We start from the raw sequence: 23164 nt of genomic DNA, 5'->3' as shown, positions 1-23164 counted from the left end.
AAAACCTCAAAGAAGTCTAAAATGCGGTTCTTGGAGTCGTGCAGGTAAAATATTCAAAACAACCTGCAAAAACATGTCGAACCCTGACTCGTCCCACAATAGGAAGGAACACACCGAAAAAAAATTGTTTTTAATATATAAACTCGTCGAGCGCTCGGTTAGTTACATTGAAAAATGAGCCACAAAAAAGCCTTACCTGCCCCAACCAGAGTACACAAGGTTAGACCGAGAGAACAGCGAGCTGTAAACAACTGGTGCCGCCCCATTGTGCCTCCGCCTGGCTGGCTGACTGAACAACTTTCAACCGAAGACAATAACCTTCAGCACTTCCTGCTGGCGCGTCTGCGCACGCGCCGGCACTCATCAGACCCCCCCACACCTGTCGGCGCAAGGTAAACTGAGCTCGAGAGAGCCGCCAGTGAAGATCCTCCCAGGTAAGAAGGTCTGCCACCACAATCCAAGGGAAACAAAATATGGCCGAGGTCCAAATTCAATCCCACTCTTGGCGACACACATTGTAACAGCGATTGCTCTTCATGTAGCAATTTACTGGCTCTGAGCTGGGAGACAAACTTACGTCATGATATAAATGTAAGTTATTTATTTATTAAGTACGTTATCTGGCCTTCAAGAAGTACTTTTTAAAAGTGCACTGTACATATCTCCCAACGCTCTTTTAACTGATACCTGAATGACACCACAGGTGCCTGGTTCTGTGAACTGGAACTAAAGTGGGCCTTTGCCGTTCTGGAGTATAACTGAAATGCAGTTTGTGTCCCTTTGTTACAGTATGTTCAGCAATGCAAAATGTGTCCTCCAGCAGTGGGGAGTGGATGAAAGTTTGGCTTTTCGTGAGATATTGAACTGAGGCACTGTCTCACAAAGTCAATTTAGGTCAATGAGCCCAAAGATGATGGTTGAATGGAACCTGGGGCGAAATTCTCCATTATCGGCGGAAAGTCCGCCGATCGGCACAAAAAAACGCGCCAAATCCCACTTGCGTCACGTCATAAAAATGGGCCGATAGTCTGCGGCCCGAAATGGGCTAGCAGCGACGTAACGGGATCCGCGCTTGCGCAGTGGTTCACCTGCCGTGCAGCGTCATACGCGCTGCACGGCGTGACGGCTCATAAGGCCGCGCAGCTCCCCCCCATCCGACCGGAACAGCCGACCGCAACACCCGGCTTGATGGCTGGCCGTCGCTCAGCCCCGAGGTTCGAGTCACGCGATGTGGAGGCGCTCCTGGACGCGGTGGAGCAGAGGAGGGACGCCCTGTATCCCGGGCACGGCCGCAGAGTTGCCCCACGCCACAGCCGGCGTCTGTGGAGGGATAGTAGGCAGAGGCCGTCACCGCTGTGGCCCTAACACCACGGACAGGCACCCAGTGCCACAAGAAGGTGAACGACCTCGTCAGAGCAGGCAGGGTGAGCCTCCCCCATATCCCCCATATGCCCCCATCCCCCCCCAAATCCCCCCCTCCCCATAACCCCCCTCCCCCATATTCCCCCTTATCCCCCTCCCCATATCCCCCCTCCCCCATGCCCCCCTCCCCCATGAGCCCCCCCTCCCCCATAGCCCCCCTCCCCCATAGCCCCCCTCCCCCATATCCCCCTCCCCCATATGCCCCCTCCCCCAAATCCCCCCCTCCCCCCATATCCCCACCCCCTCCCCTAGCCACCCCCCTCCCCCATAGGAAACCACTGTGAACAAAAAAGCAAACATGTCCCATCCCCCCACTCCCCGCTCCCCCAGCCATATTCCCCCCTCCCCCATATTCCCCCTCCCCCATATCCCCCATATCCCCCCTCCCCCATATCCCCCCCTCCCCCATATTCCCCCCTCCCCGATATCCCCCCCCTCCCCATATCCCCCTCCCCCTCCTCCCCCATATCCCCCCTCCCCCATATCCCCCCCTCCCCCATATCCCCCCTCCCCCATATCCCCCATATCCCCCCCTCCCCATAGTCCCCCATATTCCCCCCTCCCGATATTCCCCCTCCCCATATCCCCCCCCTCCCCCATATTCCCCCCTCCCCGATATTCCCCCTCCCCATATCCCCCCCTCCCCCATATTCCCCCCTCCCCGATATTTCCCCCCTCCCCCATATCCCCCCTCCCCATATCCCCCTCCCCCATATCCCCCATATTCCTCCCCCATACTCCCCCATATTCCCCCCTCCCCCATATTCCCCCCCCTCTCCCCATATTCCCCCTCCCCCATATTCCCCCCTCCCCCATATTCCCCCCTCCCCCATATTCCCCCCTCCCCCATATTCCCCCCTCCCCCATATCCCCCCATATTCCCCCATATCCCCCATATCCCCCCTCCCCATATCCCCCCCTCCCCATATTCCCCCCTCCCCCATATTCCCCCCCCCTCCCCCCATATCCCCCCTCCCCCATATCCCCCCTCCCCCATATCCCCCCCTCCCCCATATCCCCCCCTCCCCCATATCCCCCCCTCCCCCATATCCCCCCTCCCCCATATCCCCCCCCTCCCCCATATCCCCCATATTCCCCCTCCCCCATATCCCCCCCTCCCCATATCCCCCCTCCCCCATATCCCCCCCTCCCCATATCCCCCCTCCCCATATCCCCCATATTCCCCCCTCCCCATATCCCCCATATTCCCCCATATCCCCCCTCCCCATATTCCCCCATATCCCCCCTCCCCCCATATCCCCCTCCCCCATATCCCCCCTCCCCTATATCCCCCTCCCCCGTATCACCTGATCACTGCCTGATGTCTAACCATGCATGCTTCATTGTGTATCGCAGGACCAAACGTCCAGGCACCCATCCCCGCAGATGCAGACCGCCCGCAGGATGCCCCTCGGAGACCATAGGAGATGGAGAGACCCGCACCCTCCAGCATGCGACGCCCGCAGGATGCCCCTCGGAGACCACAGGAGACGGAGAGACCCGCACCCTCCAGCATGCGACGCCCGCAGGATGCCCCTCGGAGACCACAGGAGACGGAGAGACCCGCACCCTCCAGCATGCGACGCCCGCAGGATGCCCCTCGGAGACCACGGGAGACGGAGAGACCCGGACCCTCCAGCATGCGACGCCCGCAGGATGCCCCTCGCACACCACGGAGACGGAGAGACCTGGAGCAAACAGGGAGACAACACCCCCGTCACGTGCGGGAGCGACCACCCAGCGATGAGGGGGGCAGCCACAGGCCCCCGTCACATCCGAGCCAGGACACCATTACCCAGGACACCCCTACCCGGGACACCACTACCCGGGACAGCACTACCCGGGACAGCACTACCCGGGACAGCACTACCCGGGACAACCCTACCCGGGAAGACGAAATACCGGACAGTGACTCAGAGTGGATGGGTGGAGACGAACCCCCACCCCAAAGTGCCATGGACTCAGAGTGGGACGAAGAGCACGACACAACGCCACTGCTGTCACCAACACCCTCCACCATCGCAGAAACACTCACCACGGTTGGGCACTTTAGTGATGAGGCGTCTGGTACACTCACTGGTGCGCACAACACAGCCGTCCCGGTACAGCAGGTGGAGGTAGGAGCAGCAGAGGGACCGGGCGGTCGGAGGGCAGCCCAGGCCAAGCGAACATCTGCCGCCCAGATGGATCCCGGGTTCCTGCAGTTACCACACCACACATAGATCCGATGCAACCACCGACACGGAGACGAGCGAATAGGGTGACGGGTGGCTTGCGGCGGCTGCGGTCGCAGGTGGAGGAGTCCACCCGCGTCCAGGAGCTGGGAGTGGTCCCGGTCATGCGTGCCACCCAGGCTGACACCGCACGGGTGGCGTCCGCGGTGGAGGCAATGGGTGCGACGGTGTCAGACATGGGGAACGGTTTGCGAGGCCTGGGGCCTTCCGTGCAGGCGGCGTCTGTGGCCCAGGAAATGGCTGCCCTCTCACAGGAGGCCATGAGCCAGTGCCAGCGCCAGATGGCAGAGGCGCTCAACGCCATAGCCCAGTCTCAGCAGGCCATGGCCCAGTCTCAGCAGGCCATGGCCCAGTCTCAGCAGGCCATAGCCCAGTCTCTGCAGGCCATGGCCAGTCTCAGCAGGCCATCGCTGAGGGCATCGGCGCAGTGGCCATGTGCGAGCTGGCCGTCGCACTGTCGCAGACAGGGTTCGACAACACCCCTGGGCTCCATGGCTGCAAACCTGCAGACCCCTGTCGATACCAGCACGGGCCTCCAGGACTGGCAGCGCCAGATGTCGGGGGCGCGTCGGATGGCCAGTCCGTTCGCATCCCCCACCCATGTAGAGGCCTGGGGGCCATCGGGCACCCCGAGGGAGGAGGAGTGGTGTGGTCCGTCCCGGCTCCCTCTGTAGGGGAGGTCCCGGTACACCGCGACACCTCGGACTCCCCCCCTTCCGTCCCAGGTGCATCGGGTGGGCAACGGGCAGGACAGGCTGGCAGCTCGCCATCCCAGTCGCCCGGGCCGCAGCCTGGCCCATCTAGGCCAGGACGCCCCAGGAAACGGCCGCCAAAGGGATCCAGTGTCAGAGGGCAGGAATCACAGGAGTCCCACCTCCAGTTCTGCTGGACCGTCTGGGGAACCACGTAGACGTAGTCAAAGGGCCCGTAAGGCCAAACAATTAGACACTGAGTAAGTTGGCACGGGTGCAGGGCACAGATGAGTTTTAGGAGCTAGGGCACGTGCATGAACTCCTTTGGTTATTAAAGTAAATGTTACACCTACCGCAGCTGCCTTTGTGCCCTGTCCAAAGTGTGCGGGGGGTGTCATGTACGTTGAGCGCAAGTGTGTGTGTGAGGGGTGGTCTTACCTCAGCCCCAGGTGAGTCTGCCCCCTTCCCCCTGGGCCGCCATCAACATCCCCCGGGCAGAGGACGGGACCGTGCGCTGCAGTGTCACAGCCGCATGCAGGGATGGTCCGGGTGGATGGTGGTACTGTGGCCATGGGTCAGACATAGTCCAACGATGTAGAGCCAGGAGCTCATCGGAGGCGGGTTGTCATCATTCTCCATGGCCTGCGATAGACACGCGTCCACCCGCAACTGGGTGAGCCCGGCCCGTTGTGCCGCCGGTGGATCGGCAATTGGGGGTGGTGTGCATGCGGGTGGGGTGTGTGGGGTTGGGGAGGGGGGTGAGGGTGCTGGGTGGGTGGATGGGTTGGGGGTGTGGGTGGTCGGCTGTTGTCATGGGTGTGCGGTCTGTGGCCATACTACCCGATTCCCACGCCCATCTAGTCAGTGAAGCGGGCGTCTATCAGTCTGTCCCGTGCCCGCTGGGCCAGCCGGTAACGGTGGACAGCCACCCGCCTGTGTCTACCCCGTCTGCCCTGACCATTGCCCCCATCCCCCTCATCTGGGAGGACTGGGCTCTTCCTGCTGCTCCTCCACTCCGCCCTCCTCTGCCTGCGGCACATCGCCCCTCTGCTGGGCTATGTTGTGCAGGACGCAGCACACCACAATGATGCGGCCGACCCCTATCTGACCGATACTGGAGGGCGCCCCCAGAGAGGTCCAGGCACCTGAAACGCATCTTCAGCACGCCAAAGCACCTCTCGATCACTCCCCTTGTCGCTACATGGGCATCATTGTAGCGGTTCTCCGCCTCATTGCGTGGCCTCCGTATAGGCGTCATCAGCCACGATCGCAATGGGTAGCCCCTGTCGCCCAGCAACCAGCCCCTCAGCCGGGGATGGCGTCCCTCGTACATGCCGGGGATGGATGACCGCGACAACACGAATGAGTCGTGTACACTGCCTGGGTGACGGGCGCAGACGTGCAGGATCATCATGCGGTGGTCGCAGACCACCTGTACGTTCATTGAATAGGTCCCCTTCCTATTAGTGAACACGGCCCTGTTCTCTGCAGGTGGCCGCACGGCGACGTGCATCCCATCGATCGCGCCCTGGACCATGGGGAACCCGGCAACGGCAGAGAAGCCACGGCCCGGGCATCTTGGCTGGCCCCGGTCCACGGGGAAGCGGATGTAGCGGTGCGCCATGGCATAAAGGGCATCTGTCACTGCCCCGATGCACCGATGTCTGCGATATGCCGGACAGGTCCCCACTCGGTGCCTGGAATGACCCCGTTGCATAAAAGTTCAAGGCCACCGTAACCTTGACGGACACAGGGAGAGGGTGTCCCCCGCCAGTGCCACGCGGTGACAGGTGTGCCAGCAGTGGCAGATGTGTGCCACGGTTTCCCGGCTCATCCGGAGTCTCCTCCTGCATTCCCGGTCCGTGAGGTCCTGGTATGACTGCCGGGGCCGGTACACACGGGGCGCCCTCGGGTGCCTCTGTTGCCGTGGGGCCGCGACGTCCCTCCTCCCCCTCCTCGTCCTGTCGGTCAGGTGTCCCTCCAGCCTGGGCGGCTGCCGCCTGCCCCTCTGCGGCAGCCTGCGCCGCCTCTCTGGCACGCTCCTCCTCCTCCTCATCCAGGGCAACATAGACATGAGCGGCTGCCACCACGGCGGCCAACATCGCTGGATGGTCTGAAACATGACGGCCTGGTGGGGGGGAGGGGAACGACGACATGTCATCATTGCCCATATCCCCTCCTCCCCCAGCCAGGTGGCATGGACCGCATGGGTCCAACTGTTGGAGGCTGGCACCTGGCCAGGTGGACCAACTCATTTGCCCTCCCATCACCCACCCCGGCACGGACCCCCTCCCCAACCTCCACCCCGGCACGGCCCCCCCCAACCTCCACCCCGGCACGGACCCCCCCCCAACCTCCACCCCGGCACGGACCCCCCCCCCCCAACCTCCACCCCGGCACGGACCCCCCTCCCCAACCTCCACCCCGGCACGGACCCCCCCCCCAACCTCCACCCCGGCACGGACCCCCCTCCCCAACCTCCACCCCGGCACGGACCCCCCTCCCCAACCTCCACCCCGGCACGGACCCCCTCCCCAACCTCCACCCCAGCACGGACCCCCCCCCAACCTCCACCCCGGCATGGACCCCCTCCCCAACCTCCACCTGGCACGGACCCCCTCCCCAACCTCCACCCCGGCACGGACCCCCTCTCCAACCCCCAACCTCCACCCCGGCACGGACCCAAACCCCCAACCTCCACCCCGGCACGGACCCCCCCCCCCAACCTCCACCCCGGCACGGACCCCCCCCCCAACCTCCACCCCGGCACGGACCCCCCCCCCAACCTCCACCCCGGCACGGACCCCCCCCCCAACCTCCACCCCGGCACGGACCCCCTCCCCAACCTCCACCCCGGCACGGACCCCCCCCCCAACCTCCACCCCCGGCACGACCCCCTCCCCAACCTCCACCCCGGCACGGACCCCCTCCCCAACCTCCACCCCAGCACGGACCCCCCCCCCATCCCCCAACCTCCACCCCGGCACGGACCCCCCCCCAACCCGGCACGGACCCCCTCCCCAACCTCCACCCCGGCACGGACCCCCCCCCCCCCAACCTCCACCCCGGCACGGACCCCCTCCCGGCACTCCCCCGGAGCCCAGCCTACTGTAACCACCCCCCCCCTCCCCCGCCGCGCACACACACACACAAGCCGAGACACACCTCTCCTCACGCAATCAGTCTGCGGCCACGCCATTTCCTGCCCAGAGCCAACCCCCCAGGCCGTCACTCACCTCCTCGCTGGTCGGCGTGAGCCTGGAGCACCGGGTCACGCCGATGAAAAGGAGGTTTGATTGACGGCGACGTGAACGGTCATCACGTCGACGGGACTTCGGCCCATCCGGAAGGGAGAATATCGGCAGGCCGAAAATCGTCTGCCTTGCGCAGACCCGTGACATTCTCCGCGGCAGCGGCGCCATTAACGCCCCGCCGACTTTTCTCCCTTCGGAGACTTCGGCGGGGGCGGGGGCGGGGGCGGGATTCACGGCGGCCAACGGCCATTCTCCAACCCGGCGGGGGGTCGGAGAATGACGCCCCAGGTGTGAGTTAGGGTATAGGCAGTGGAAATTTAGATAAACTGAAGTTGGCAGAAGCTGCAATGTGGATCACAGACCAATAGAAGAGTTGAGCTGAGAGGTAAGAAAAGACAAACACAATATTACAGAAGCTTTTAAAAATTATTTCATGGGACATGGGTGTCGCTGGCTCAACCAGCATTTTTCATTGCCCACACCTGGTTGCTCTTGAGAAAGTGTTGGTGAGCTGCCTTCTTGAACTACTGCAGTCCATGTGGTGTAGGTAACAGTACTGTTAGGGGGAGGAAGTTCCAGGATTTTGACCCAACAACAGTGAAGGAATGGCAATAGAGTTCCAAGTCAGGGATGGTGTGTGGCTTGGAGTGAAACCTGCAGGCTGTGGTTTTCCTATGCATCTGCTGCCCTTGTCCTCTGGATGCTAGAGGTTGCAGGTTTGAAAGTTGCTATTGAAGAACCTTCGTGAGTTGCTGCAGTGCATCTTGTGGATGGTATAGTGGCGGAGAGAGTGGATGTTGATGACGGTGGATAGTGTGCCAAGCAAATGGGCAGCTTTGTCCTGGATTGTGTTGAGTCACCCAAGCAGTGGGAGTATTCCAATACACTCCTGACTTGTATTCCAACACACTCCTGTTGGAGATGGTCATTGCCTGACACTGGAGTGTAAATATTATTTGCCATTTATTAGCCCAAGCTTGAATATTGTCCAGATCTTGCCACATATGGGCTTAGACTGCTTCATTATCTGAGGAATTGTGAATGGTGCAGAACACTTTGCAATCATCAGCAACCATCTCCACTTCTGACCTTATGATGGAGGGAAGAACATTGATGAAAGCACCTGAAGATAATTGGGCCTAAGGCATGTTCCCAGAGCTGTGTCCCATCCCCTGGGTGTTCGGAAGTTGGCTTCTGCGTGTGTGGTGGTGCCTCCTGCAGTATTCAGGCACAGTGTCCACGCATCGTGGTCTGATCAGGATGCTAGGCAATCGCTCCCACATGCTACATGGCCTGCCCAGCCACGGTAATCACTTGGGTTGTGTGAAGTGCTCACTTAACTACGATTGCCAAATCTCTATTATCAATAGCTTTCAGCCGCACGGCCAGAGGCCTCAGCAGTCAGTGTGTTCAGTAGGGCAGACGGGCAGGGCTGAGGGTTGCCCCCCGGCATGGGTACACATGATCCAACGATTGGCATGGTTGTGCTGCACGCAGTTGCCCCTTCAACCCCATCCCCCCTTCCCATGGCAGCCTATCCCAGTGGAGGGTTCGCCCCCCCAGCTGAGGGTCCACCGAGCACTGGGTCGGCAAGCCAAGCACCCCTTGGCCCTTTGCCTATGAGCAAAGATGGTTACTCACCTTCTCGGCTCCCTCCAGACGCTCTTCCGCCAGATTCACATTTTTAAAAAGGAGTACTAATCAGTGCCAGCGTGATCACTTGCTGGGGAAGCCAATAAATGTCAGGAGGCCATTGGCTATGCGGTTGCTCCTGTTAATTCTATGGAAATAGGGCTTAAGTGGTGACAATTGGTTTCTCATCATGCTACAGCGGGATCCTGATTTCGCCTATGGGAGCGGGCCGGTTGCATCGCAAGCTGTTTGGCATTGGGCACGGTTCTTATTTTTGGCCTCTCCCGCTATTCACCGGCCTTGTTTCGCTCGAGGAGGAGCACAATGAGGACAGAGAAGCGCGCCCTTAGTTTCAGGTTTCCAGCACTTGCAGTATTCTCCTTGTGAATGAAGACGCAATAGGGTGTGGGGAAAATTGGTGTTAGTTTCATTAATCCTTTGAGCACCACATCCTTTTTTCACCCTGCTTGCTTTAAAATACTTTACTGCCCAATCAAAAGCTTCTCCCAAAGATGTTCTGCCACTATTCCCCTCAGGCACTGCACCAAGTGAGTCATCGTCTCTGTGATTTCAATCTCCACCTCAACTCATCTTGATCTCTCTACTCTGATTTCAAAATCCCCTTCAAACACTCCCTCTGTACTCGTATTCAGACTTGTTGCCCGTGCCCTGTGATAATGAAATGAGGAATAGGGAGAGAGAGGAATTAAACACGTGGCTACAGGGATGGTGCAGGCGGGAGGGATTCAGATTTCTGGATAACTGGGGCTCTTTCTGGGGAAGGTGGGACCTCTACAGACAGGATGGTCTACATCTGAACCTGAGGGGCACAAATATCCTGGGGGGCAGATTTGCTAATGCTCTTTGGGGGGGTTTAAACTAATGCAGCAGGGGCATGGGAACCTGGATTGTAGTTTTAGGGTACGAGAGATTGAGAGTATAGAGGTCAGGAGCACAGATTTGACTTCGCAGGAGGGGGCCAGTGTTCAGGTAGGTGGTTTGAAGTGTGTCTACTTCAATGCCAGGAGTATACGAAATAAGGTAGGGGAACTGGCAGCATGGGTTGGTACCTGGGACTTCGATGTTGTGGCCATTTCGGAGACATGGATAGAGCAGGGACAGGAATGGTTGTTGCAGGTTCCGGGGTTTAGGTGTTTTAGTAAGCTCAGAGAAGGAGGCAAAAGAGGGGGAGGTGTGGCGCTGCTAGTCAAAAACAGCATTACGGTGGCGGAGAGGATGCTAGATGGGGACTCTTCTTCCGAGGTAGTTAGGGCTGAGGTTAGAAACAGGAAAGGAGGTCACCCTGTTGGGAGTTTTCTATAGGCCTCCAAATAGTTCTAGGGATGTAGAGGAAAGGATGGCGAAGATGATTCTGGATAAGAGTGAAAGTAACAGGGTAGTTATTATGGGAGACTTTAACTTTCCAAATATTGACTGGAAAAGATATAGTTCGAGTACATCAGATGGGTCGTTTTTTGTACAATGTGTGCAGGAGGGTTTCCTGACACAATATGTTGACAGGCCAACAAGAGGAGAGGCCACATTGGATTTGGTTTTGGGTAATGAACCAGGCCAGGTGTTAGATTTGGAGGTAGGTGAGCACTTTGGGGACAGTGACCACAAAGTGGTGACGTTTACGTTAGTGATGGAAAAGGATAAGTATACCCCGCAGGGCAGGAGTTATAGCTGGGGGAAGGGCAATTATGATGCCATTAGACATGACTTGGGGGGGGATAGGTTGGAGAAGTAGGCTGCAAGTGTTGGGCACACTGGATATGTGGAGCTTGTTCAAGGAACAGCTACTACGTGTTCTTGATAAGTACGTACCGGTCAGGCAGGGAGGAAGGCGTCGAGTGAGGGAACCGTGGTTTACCAAAGAAGTGGAATCTCTTGTTAAGAGGAAGAAGGAGGCCTATGTGAAGATGAGGTGTGAAGTTTCAGTTGGGGCGCTTGATAGTTACAAGGTAGCGAGGAAGGATCTAAAGAGAGAGCTAAGACGAGCAAGGAGGGGACATGAGAAGTATTTGGCAGGTAGGATCAAGGAAAACCCAAAAGCTTTCTATAGGTATGACAGGAATAAAAGAATGACTAGGGTAAGAGAAGAGCCAGTCAAGGACAGAGATGGGAAGTTGTGTGTGAAGTCTAAAGAGATAGGCGAGATACTAAATGAATATTTTTCGTCAGTACTCACTCAGGAAAAAGAGAATGTTGTGGAGGAGAATGCTGAGACCCAGGCTATTAGAATAGATGGCATTGAGGTATGCAGGGAAGAGGTGTTGGCAATTCTGGACAGGCTGAAAATAGATAAGTCCCCCGGGGCCTGATGGGATTTATCCTAGGATTCTCTGGGAAGCCAGAGAAGAGATTGCTGAGCCTTTGGCTTTGATTTTTATGTCATCATTGGCTACAGGAATAGTGCCAGAGGACTGGAGGATAGCAAATGTGGTTCCTTTGTTCAAGAAGGGGAGCAGAGACAACCCCGGCAACTATAGACCGGTGAGCCTCACGTCTGTTGTGGGTAAAGTCTTGGAGGGGATTATAAGAGACAAGATTTATAATCATCTAGATAGGAATAATATGATTAGGGATAGTCAGCATGGCTTTGTGAAGGGTAGGTCATGCCTCACAAACCTTATCGAGTTTTTTGAGAAGGTGACTGAACAGGTAGACGAGGGTAGAGCAGTTGATGTGGTGTATATGGATTTCAGTAAAGCGTTTGATAAGGTTCCCCACGGTAGGCTATTGCAGAAAATACGGAGGCTGGGGGTTGAGGGTGATTTAGAGATGTGGATCAGAAATTGGCTAGCTGAAAGAAGACAGAGGGTGGTGGTTGATGGGAAATGTTCAGAATGGAGTTCAGTTACAAGTGGCGTACCACAAGGATCTGTTCTGGGGCCGTTGCTGTTTGTCATTTTTATAAATGACCTAGAGGAGGGCGCAGAAGGGTGGGTGAGTAAATTTGCAGACGACACTAAAGTCGGTGGTGTTGTCGACAGTGCGGAAGGATGTTGCAGGTTACAGAGGGACATAGAGAAGCTGCAGAGCTGGGCTGAGAGGTGGCAAATGGAGTTTAATGTAGAGAAGTGTGAGGTGATTCACTTTGGAAGGAATAACAGGAATGCGGAATATTTGGCTAATGGTGAAGTTCTTGGACGTGTGGATGAGCAGAGGGATCTTGGTGTCCATGTACATAGATCCCTGAAAGTTGCCACCCAGGTTGATAGGGTTGTGAAGAAGACCTATGGAGTGTTGGCCTTTATTGGTAGAGGGATTGAGTTCCAGAGTCATGAGGTCATGTTGCAGCTGTATAAAACTCTGGTACGGCCGCATTTGGAGTATTGCGTACAGTTCTGGTCACCTCATTATAGGAAGGACGTGGCAGCTTTGGAGCGGGTACAGAGGAGATTTACCAGGATGTTGCCTGGTATGGAGGGAAAATCTTATGAGGAAAGGCTGATGGACTTGAGGTTGTTTTCGTTAGAGAGAAGTTTAAGAGGAGACTTAATAGAGGCATACAAAATGATCAGGGGGTTAGATAGGGTGGACAGTGAGAGCCTTCTCCCGCGGATGGAAATGGCTAGCACGAGGGGACATAGCCTTAAACTGAGGGGTAATAGATGTAGGACAGAGGTCAGAGGTAGGTTCTTTACACAAAGAGTGGTGAGGCCGTGGAATGCCCTACCTGCAACAGTAGTGAACTCGCCAACATTGAGGGCATTTAAAAGTTTATTGGATAAGCATATGGATGATAACGGCATAGTGTAGGTTAGATGGCTTTTGTTTTTTGACTTCCCATGTCGGTGCAACATCGTGGGCCGAAGGGCCTGTACTGCGCTGTATCGTTCTATGTTCTATGTACTCCCTCAACCCTGGATTCTCTGTTTCCGTGATCAAGATCTCTGATCACTCCCATTTAAAATTCACCTCACAGAATCATAGAATCATGACAGTGCAGAAGAAGGCCACTTCCTTATCCCCTTCTTTTCAAAAATCACCTTCATCCCCTCTGTCATTGCAAACGATCGCACCATCAACAACCACCCTTTCCTCTGCCAAATACTTGAATGTGCTCGACCTGTCAAATCCATACTCATTTTATCCACAGCTCCCTATTTGAATCTCTCCAATCACATTTCCACTCCCCCACAGCACTGAATTGGCTCCAAACCACCCTAGTTCCACACATCTCTGTTGTCCAACTCAATGGTACTTCAATCCCTTGGTTCCACCTTTACTGTCTGAGGTAGATAGTGAGGTAGTTGATTCTGAGACCAGGTCCTGAATCTCAATAAAGTATGAGACATGAGTTGGCTATGATGTACTGGGAAGTATTACTGAAAGGAAGAACAGTGGACAGGAAAAGGCAGGCATTCAAGGAACAATTAGGTGAACTCCAAAAGTTGTTTATTCCTATTTGGCACAAGAGTAAAAAGGGAACTGTTGCCAAACCATGGCTTACGAGGAAAATTAGAGAAAGTATTAGATTTTAAAAAAAGGCATACAAATTAGCAAGGAAAAGCAATAGACCTGAGGATTGGGAACAGTTTAAAATTCAGCAAATGTGGACCAAGGGATCGATTTAAGAAGTGGAAAATACAGTATGAAAGTAAGCTAGCGGGGAACATATAAATTGACTATAAAAGTTCCAATAGTTATGGAAAGAGAAAAAGATTGATAAAAACAAATGTAGGCCCCCTTACAGTCACAAACGGGGGAAATTCATTATGAAGAAAAAAATAGCTGAGGAAGTAAATTCATACTTTGCTTCTGTCTTCACAAAGGAAGACATGAATAATGTACCAGAAGTTCTGAGTAACACAAGATTTTGTGAGGAGCTGAAGGTAGCGCAGTGGTTAGCACAGTTGCTTCACAGCTCCAGGGTCCCAGGTTCCATTCCCGGCTTGGGTCACTGTTTGGAGACTGTACGTTCTCCCCGTGTCCTCGTGTCTGCGTGGGTTTCCTCTGGGTGCTTCGGTTTCCTCCCACAGTCAAAAGATGTGCAGGTTAGGTGGATTGGATATGCTAAATTGCCCTTTGTGTCCAAAAAAAGGCAGAGTTACTGGGTTACAGGGATAGGTTGGCGGGTGCTCTTTCCAAGGGCTGGCGCAGACGCGATGGGCCAAATGGCCTCCTCCTACACTGTAAATGAATATTAGTAAAGAAATGGTTTTGGGGTATTAATGAGATTGACGGTGGATAAATCTTGAGGACCTGATAATTTTCATCCCAGAGTACTTAAGAAAATGGCCCGAGAAATAGTAGATCCATTGCTGGTCATTTTCTAAATTTCTTTGGACCCTGGAACAGTTCCTAAAGATTGGAGGGTAGGGCTAATATAACCACACTATACAAAAAAGGAGGTAAAGAGAAAACAGGGAACTATAAACCAGTGAACCTAACATCGGTAGTAGGGGAGTTGCTGGAGTCCATTATCAAGGATTTCATAGCACAACATTTTAAAGGCAGTGGTATAATCAGACAAAGTCTGCATAGATTTATGAAAGAGAAATCATGCTTGACAAATCTACTAGAATTCTTTGAGGATATTTGAGGATATAACTAGAAGAGTCGATGAAGGGGAGAGCTGGTGGATGTGATTTATTTGAACTTCGGAAGGCTTTCGACCAACAAAGTATGTAATATGTATATACGTAAAGAGATTAGCATGTAAAATTAAAGCGCATGGGATTAGGGGTAGTGGCTTGAGATGGATAGAAAGCTGGTTAGCAGACAGGAAGCAAGACGTTGGAATAATTTTTTTTTTTTCTGATTGGCAGGCAGTAACTAGTGGGGTACCACAGACATCTGTGCACGGACCCTAACTGTTCATATTATATATTAATGATTTGGATGAGAGAACTAAATGTATTATCACCAAATTTGCAGATGATACAAATTTGGGTGGGAGGATGAGCTGTGAGGATGTAGAGATGGTTCAATGGGATTTGGACAGGCTGAGTGAGCGGGCATATGCAAAATAATGTATATGAATGTGACGTTATCTGCTTCGGTAGCAAAAATAGGAAGGCAGATTATTATTTGAATGGGTGTAAACTGAAAGGTGAATACGCAGCGTGACCTTTGTGTCCTTGTGCATGAGTCGCTGAAAGTAAGCGTGCAGGTACAGCAGGCAGCAAAGAAGCAAACGGTATGTTGGCCTTCATAGCGAGAGGATTTGAGATTAGGAATAGGGATGTTTTACTGCAGTTGTATAGGGCATTGGTGAAGCCACACCTGGAGTATTGGGTGCAGTTTTGGTGTCCTTATCTGAGGAAGGATGTTCTTGCTATGGAGGAATTGCAGCAAAGGTTTACCAGGCTGATTTCTGGGTTGGCGGGATTGTCATATGAGGAGAGACTAAGTCGGTTAGCATTATATTAATTGGAGTTTGGAAGAGTGTGAGGATATATCATAGAAATTTATAAAATTCTAACAGGATTAGACAGGGTAGATTCAGAAAGAATGTTCCCGATGGTGGGGTATCCAGAACTCGGGGTTGTAGTTTGAGGATAAGGGGTAAACCTTTTAGGACTCAGCTGAGGAGAAATTTCTTCCCCCAGAGAGAGGTGAATCTATGGAATTCACTACCACAAAAAGTAGTTGAGGCGAAAACATTATGTAATTTCAAGAAGGAGTTAGATATAGCTCTTGGAGATAAAGGGATCAAGGGATATGGTGGGTAAGACTGGATCAGGTATTGAGCTTGATGATTAGCCATGATCATAGTGAATGGCGGAGCAGGCTCGAAGAGCTGAGTGGCCTCCTCCTGCTTCTATTTTCTGTGTCGGTTTCTACATAACTAGATGCTTGTTTTGGGTTTCATTCAAATATCTGAGAAGTCAGAAAATTCATCATAATATTTTTTCAAGATCGGTAGACTTTCTACGAATACTTTGTTCACAATGCCCATTCACACAGAATCCTAATTGGAGGTACGATAAAACAATCTTCAACTGCACCGATTTTAGATGGCTGCCCATTGTCAGTTTAGATTGACTCTTCATTGCTAATCTACTGTAATACAATGCTTAACTGTTTTAACGGTTTGGTGGATGCAGCTGCCCTGGATAGCAACAATTGATAACATTTTCTGCTCCACGTGGATTGATTTTTAATTTTAAGGTTGTATTCTGGGAGAAAATAAGTTGGCATGTGTGCATTTAACCTACCATTTCTTAATGATTTCCCGTAGCACGATTGTTCTATTCTAGATGGTCAGCTGGGTTGGCAGTGACCATTCTTCCAGGTCTCTCTTTTCTGGAGTTTACACTAATGAAATATAGTTGACTCATCAAAGCTGAAAAGCTGAAATCATTTCGAGGTATTTAATCCCGTATTTACAAGAGAAGATCGAAGATTGCAAATCTCCTGTCTTGCTCACTGGACCATTGGCCTCTCCATGAGAGAGAGAGCCAGCTGGTTACATATAGCTTGAGGAAGGGCTAACAAGATTGCCTATACATAGAGTCCATTATCAAGGATTTCATAGCAGAGTGGTCGGCAACCTGCGGTTTGGGGACCATATGCGGCCCATCTGGGTTTGGAGTGCGGCCATTTAAGGCGACACAGTAGTTAGTGCTGTTGCTTCACAGCACCAGGGTCCCAGGTTCGATTCCCGGCTTGGGTTGCTGTCTGTGCGGACTCTGCACGTTTTCCCTGTGTATGCGTAGGTTTCCTGTGCAGGGTTGCCACATTCCACTGATTTCCGTGCGTGTAGGTTTCTTCCCACCGGTATGACTGAAGTAATACTTACGTAAAGCAAGGTGGGCTAGTGAAGTGAGGTGCATGCTGATTGCTAACAACATTGACTGTGAGAGCGTCCAAAGCATAAATATTTATTTTGTTTTTACCATTTGAAGTTGATGAGAGTTGTATTAATATATAAATGATCAAGCATTTTCTGTTGTTATGAAATATTTGGTGTGTATTAAATGTATTCAGTCTTCTTCGTGGGGTCATGGTTAGTGAACTAGCCTGATTTCAATCTTTTTTTTTTGTGAAATTTTTAATTTAAAATAAATTTGTAACTTTTCCAGAGAGAAATCAGGCCCTATGCAAAGAGCCTTGACATAGTGAAAACGAACAGTGGGAAAGAATAAACATGTTAATAAAGCACTTGCCCTGCCAGCTGTTTGCCACGCCTCACGTGTTCAACTAAATCAACGTGGCTCTAACACTCTTCTCCCCCCCCCCCCCTCGGGTGTTGCTGCTGTCGGTTTCCTGCGCTGTTCCTCGAGAGTCTGCAAGCGACCTTCTCCCCCGGGGGATCCCTAGACAGCCCCCCCTTGCCCACTTAAATCTCCTCTGCTCTCCTACCCGGTTGCCCCCCCCCACCCCCGAGGCCTGACCTGCCAGGCCAGCCCTGCGCTTGGCCCTAGCCCACCCCTCCTCCTACTCTCCCTGGGGCCCCCTGACCTACACTGACCCCTGCCCTTGGTGCCTGTCTGTTTCCCACCCGATCGCACGGGCCCTCCCCCCACACACCAAGGACCCATTAACCTGATTGTATCTCACCATGCCCTTTCAAGTCCCTTAACCAGCCCCTAGCCCATCCCCCTCTACGAGGCCCCGATCTCCCGCCAAAAGGTTCTCTGTCCCGGCTGAAAACAATCTTGGATAAAACATTACAGTACAGGATAATTTAACAAACTGCCGCCACACAAACGCTCTGAGAGCCCAGAGTCCTTTAGTTCAAGTCCAGCTTCTTCTTTTAATAAAAGTCCACACCTAGTCAGAGCAAATTAGGTTAACAGACCGCCGCCACTGTACAGCACTGAGAAAACTAAGTGCCCGTTAGTTCAAGTCCAGCTTCTTTTCTTTAATAAAAGTCCAAACCTGTTCTGGTGTCTCAAAGTAGTAGTGGAGTTCCTCAAACGTAACCCAAAGCTTCACAAGATACAGCATTCCAAACCTCACCTCCTTTTTGTAGAGGGCTGCCTTTACCTTGATGAATCCTGCACGCCTCTTGGCCAGCTCCGTTCCCCAGTTCTGGTAGATGCGCACCTCCCAATTATCCCATCTGCTGCTCCTCTCCGCCTTGGCCCATCGCTGCACACGTTCCCTGTCAGCAAGCCAGTGAAAGCGGACCACCAAGGCCCTCGGTCGGTCACCCGTCCTGGGCTTCTCTCTGCGCCCCATCCAACTCCAGGAATCGGGGGAAGTCCTCCGGCCCCATCAGCGCCTCGATCATACCTTTCACATATGCGCCCACATCCGACCTCTCGCAGCCCTCGGGGAGGCCGACGATCCTCAAATTCTGCCCCCTCGCTCTGTTCCCCAGCTCTTCAAGCTGCTCCTGCATCCTCCTCTGGCGGGCGTTCAGCTCTTCCACCTAGTGTTCCAGCTCCGCCACTGTGTCCGCCTGGCTGGAGAGCTTCACCTCGACCTCCCTGAGCGCCTTCTCCTGGACTGCCTGCACCTCGACCATTCGGTGCATTATCGCCCTCATCGGGTCCAACGTGTCCCTCTTCAATTCGGCGAAGCAGTTCTTAAAAAACTCCATCAGCTGCTCCCTTGGCCAGTGAGCCTCCGATCCCTGGTCCCTGCCGTCCGCCATGTTTCGCTGCCTGGCCTGGGGTCCCCGCTGCTCCTGCTTCGAGTCTTGCCACTCCACTCGACCACTTCTGGTCCAGTTGCACATACCCTGGGGGGGTGGGGGGGGGGGGGGGGGGGGAGCCTCTCACCTATCGTCTTCCCCACCTAACCAGGTCGGCAGGTCCCGCAAAAGTCAGTTTAAAAGGTCCGTTTGCCCATCGCGGGCGGGAGCGATCCGACCTGCGACCTGCTTCCTCGAGGGCGCCACCGGAAGTGCCTGATTTCAATCTTGCGGCTCACTGAGATGAAGAAGGGCCACTCCTTTTTTTTCATTTGAATAATTTTATTTTAATCCAAACAATACAGAAAATTCCACAAACATATAAAACACATTCAGATATATTATAGGCAATTTGTCATTTTTGATTGTATAAACTAATTATAACCACAAAGAAATCCCCCAGTCTCTGCCCCCTCCTCCCCTTAATTGCTGGCAACAAACAGATCTTTAAAGACAGCGATGACTACCTCCACCTTGAGTGAAACCCTTCCTCCCCTTCCGACCCCCCAAGGACATATTTTTTAAAAATATATTTTTATTAAGGCAGTTTTTTATATATATATAAATATATATATATATATATACACATCAACACAACCACAACCAAAGAGAGCAAACAGGAATTCAAATGATTATTAAGTATCAAACACTCCATCATTCCCCCCTCCCTGCTGCTACTTTCCACCTCCCCAATCTCCTGTTACAACCCCACCCCCCCACTGCTGACATCTTAACTGTTTTTGAAGTAGTTGATGAACGGCTTCCATCTCCGGGCAAACCCCTCCACAGTCCTTTTCTTTAAAAACATTTTTTTTTAAAAATTCTCCTTTTTCACATTTTCTCCCAACATTTACATCCATCAACAATAAACAATAATCAGTAAGATATGTCAGTCCCCATAATAACAACGATCCCATCTACCCACCAACCCCTGAACCTCAACCCGCATGTTTACCTAAACAAATGACAAAAAGGAATCAGGGATTACCCGTAGTCACCCTTAATCTTACACTGCCCTTGGCGGCTCACTCGCCTTTGGTACAGGCCTCCACGACCGATGAGCCCGATCCAGTTAATATCGGGAGGGATCCTCCCCCTCCCCCAATAGTTTTGCCAGCATCGCGGCAAAATACTCAGTCGGCTTCGGTCCTTCAACTCCTTCGGGCAGCCCCACAATCCTCAAATTCTGTCGCCTGGATCTGTTTTCCAGATCTTCCATTTTTCCTCACAGATCCTTGTTAATGTCCATCACCTTCCGCATCTCCTTCCCCATCGAGGCAAGTTGATCACTGTGCTGCAATAACGTCTCCTCCACTTCCTTCAGCGCCTCCCCTTGCTCTCGCACCTCCGCTCGCCACCTCCGTCCTCACCGGGGAAACCGCCTCCTCCACCAGCACACTCAAAACCTCCCTCATCTCCTTCCTCACCGTCTCCATGCATTTCGCAATCTGCGCCAACTGCTTTTCAAATTCTGCAGCCATCACCTTAGTTATTTCTTCAGCCGTAAGCAGTGCGGCCTTCCCTGGTGCTCCAGCCTCCATTTTCCTTGGTGACCCCGCGGTGGCCTTTCCACTCCCCGATGGACCTCCAGCTGTTTTTTTTTCAGCCGTTTTCTTGTTCACCCTCAACATTTGTCTTTGTTCTTTTTTTCCTCCTGTGTCTTCACTGTGCCTCCTCCGTGCCTTCTCCCTGCTTCTGCCGCCTTCGCGGACCCTGGGACCAGGCTTAAAGCCCCGAAAATGCCGTTGCCGAACGGGAGCCCTCCATTGCGCGGCCGCCTCCCGCCCGCCGTCACCGGAAGCCTCCCACAGTCCCTTTCAAGGCGAACTTGATCTTTTCCAATCTGAGGAATTCTGAGAGTTCACTCACACAAGCCGCCGGTTTTGGCAGCCCCGAGACCCCCATTCCAACAAGATTCGTTGGACCCCCAGGTCTTCCAACACTCCAAAGATGGCCACTTCTAGACTCGGGACCACCTTCACTCTCAACACCTCAGACATAACGTCAGCAAACCCCCGTCAGAATCCCTCCAGACTGGCCAAAACATGTGGACATGGTTCGCGGGTCCTCCCACGCACTGTCCACACCTATCCTCTGCCCCCTCAAAAAACCTACTCATGCTGGCCACCTATGTGTCCTATGGACTACCTTCACACACGAAGATGATAGAATCATAGAATTTACAGTGCAGAAGGAGGCCATTCGGCACATCGAGTCTGCATAGGCTCTTGGAAAGAGCACCCTACCCAAGCCCACACCTCCACCCTATCCTCCATAACCCAGTAACCCCACCCAACACTAAGGGCAATTTTGGACACTGAGGGCAATTTATCATGGCAAATCCACCTCACCTGCACATCTTTGGACTGTGGGAGGAAACCGGAGCACCCGGAGGAAACCCCCACACACACACGGGGAGAATGTGTAGACTCTGCACAGACAGGATGCCTTCACTCTCCTCAGAGCCTTCCCCCGCAGCCCAGCCTCCAACTCCCTTCCCAGCTCTTCCTCCCACTTCCACTTGACTTCTCCTATCGGGGCGTGCTCTTTGTAGATCTCCGAGACCCTGCCCTCTCGACAGCACCTTGTTCTGCAAAAGGAGGGCCACTTATGCGGCTGACGTATTAGCCTAAGTTGCCCATCACTGGTGAAGAATGTACAGAATTCAGTTTATTCAGTAATGTAATTTCCCATGCTCCTTATTTCATGAGAAAGGAACAAAAATGAACTCAGGGAAGATCCATTTTCAAACAAGTTATTCCAAAAACTACCTGATCCATTTTCTGCTACAGATTGTATGGATTCAACCAGTCATCCTGTTGCCTCGGAGAATTTTAACACAGGCTTCAGAATCCCGACTTTGGCCCAGGAAGCAGATGTTGAGCCCACACTTTGGCTGTGGGATAGTCCTGGCAATTTCACCACCTGCTGGTTTGCCTCCTATGGGTCCACAGTGCAATTAAAGATAGCGGGTTGGCTCCCCGAAACTGCCAGCCCCAATTAACCATCCACAGGCCAGTAGCGCTCACCTGGAGAGGTTTTTTAAAAAAATGTTTTATTCGTTCATGGGACATGCCAGCATTTATTGCCCATTTCCAATTGCCCTTGAGGGGGCAGTTCAGAGTCAAGCACATTGCTGTGGTTGTGGGGTCACATGTAGGCCAGACCAGGTAAGGACAGAAGATTTCCCTCCCTAAGGGACATTAGTGAATCAGACGGGTTATTACAACAATCAACAATGATTTCATGGTCACCATTATACTTTGAATTCCAGATTTTTTATTGAATTCAAATTTCACCATCTGCAGTGGCAGGATTTGAACCTGAGTCCCCAGAGTATATCTCTGGGTCTCTGGTTAAGTAGTCCAGTGACAATACCACTATGCCACCACTTCACCAGTGGTCGCTGTTGAAGGAGGTTGTGCAGATCCCCAACTCACTCCTGGTAAGCAAACTAAAAATAAAAATTCAGGTGGCTGAGTATCTGATGCGGAAATTCCTCTGAGGTGGGGGAATTGCAGGGGCTCCGGGGATGCTCTTCATGCCCTGTGATCAGTGCACCCCTTCTTTAGGCTCCAGTGGATCCCATGCACCCCCCTCCCCCTCCCCCTCACAGGCTGCTACAGCGAGGCTGCCTCAATGAAGGTGGCAGTGTGGTCGTCAACAACCCTGTCTGAACAAATATTGGCAGTCCTTTAAAATAGCATTTATTGTCGGCTTTTAATTATCCAAACATAGAATTCCTACAGCACAGGAGACCAATCGGCCATCAAGTCTACACCGACCCATTTAAAGTGTATCCTACCCAAGCCCACTCCCTCGCTCTATCCCCTGATCCCCACCTAACCTACACATCCCTTGGATGCTAAGGGGCAATCTAGCATGGTCAATCCACCTGCACATCTTTGGACTGTGGGAGAAAACTGGAGCACCCGCTGGAAACCCAGGCAGATATGGGGAGAAAGTACAAACTCCACACAGATAGTCACCCAAGGCTGGAACTGAACCTGGGTCTCTGGCGCTGTGAGGCAGCATTGCTAGCCACTGTGCTGTCCTCAAGGCGATGGGACAAGCAAGTCAATTGACTCGCAGCTCCTCACTGGGAAACTTCCCCAGAGGTGCACTTGCATTTGTGGCTCCCTGTTGTATTACTTGTCCCCAATCCTCCATCCCTGCCATCTGGTAAGTGATAAAAGCTTGCCCAGAAGCTGTGTTCTCCGACCCCTTCCCAGTCAGAGCTAGCAATCACTGACTGCTCTGAATTAAGCCCATCCTCAGAAACAACGCGTCTTTCATGTTTAACAAAGCCAGAGCAAATAACTAACAACATTCAGC

The 23164-nt window shown here is 53.1% G+C and overlaps 1 protein-coding gene and 1 long non-coding RNA gene across 3 annotated transcripts in view; one reads left to right on the top strand and one right to left on the bottom strand.

Moving 5' to 3' along the window:
- The window catches only part of vsig10 (V-set and immunoglobulin domain containing 10), a 46695-nt gene extending 46426 nt beyond the window's left edge, over nt 1-269 (bottom strand). The window contains exon 1 of the mRNA XM_072496739.1: nt 197-269. Within this exon, the coding sequence (XP_072352840.1) occupies nt 197-266 (70 nt within the window). The 5' untranslated portion in view covers nt 267-269. The remainder of the gene's footprint in view (nt 1-196) is intronic.
- Nucleotides 270-405: 136 nt separating this feature from the next.
- LOC140408884 (uncharacterized) overlaps nt 406-23164 on the top strand; it is a 315648-nt gene continuing 292889 nt past the window's right edge. For both annotated transcript variants that reach the window (XR_011940232.1, XR_011940231.1), the window contains exon 1: nt 406-591. This is a non-coding gene — a long non-coding RNA (uncharacterized lncRNA). The remainder of the gene's footprint in view (nt 592-23164) is intronic.

Source organism: Scyliorhinus torazame, chromosome 1 (assembly GCF_047496885.1).
Source record: "Scyliorhinus torazame isolate Kashiwa2021f chromosome 1, sScyTor2.1, whole genome shotgun sequence".
Taxonomy (NCBI): Eukaryota; Metazoa; Chordata; class Chondrichthyes; order Carcharhiniformes; family Scyliorhinidae; genus Scyliorhinus; species Scyliorhinus torazame.
This window is presented reverse-complemented; position numbering and strand designations above follow the sequence as displayed.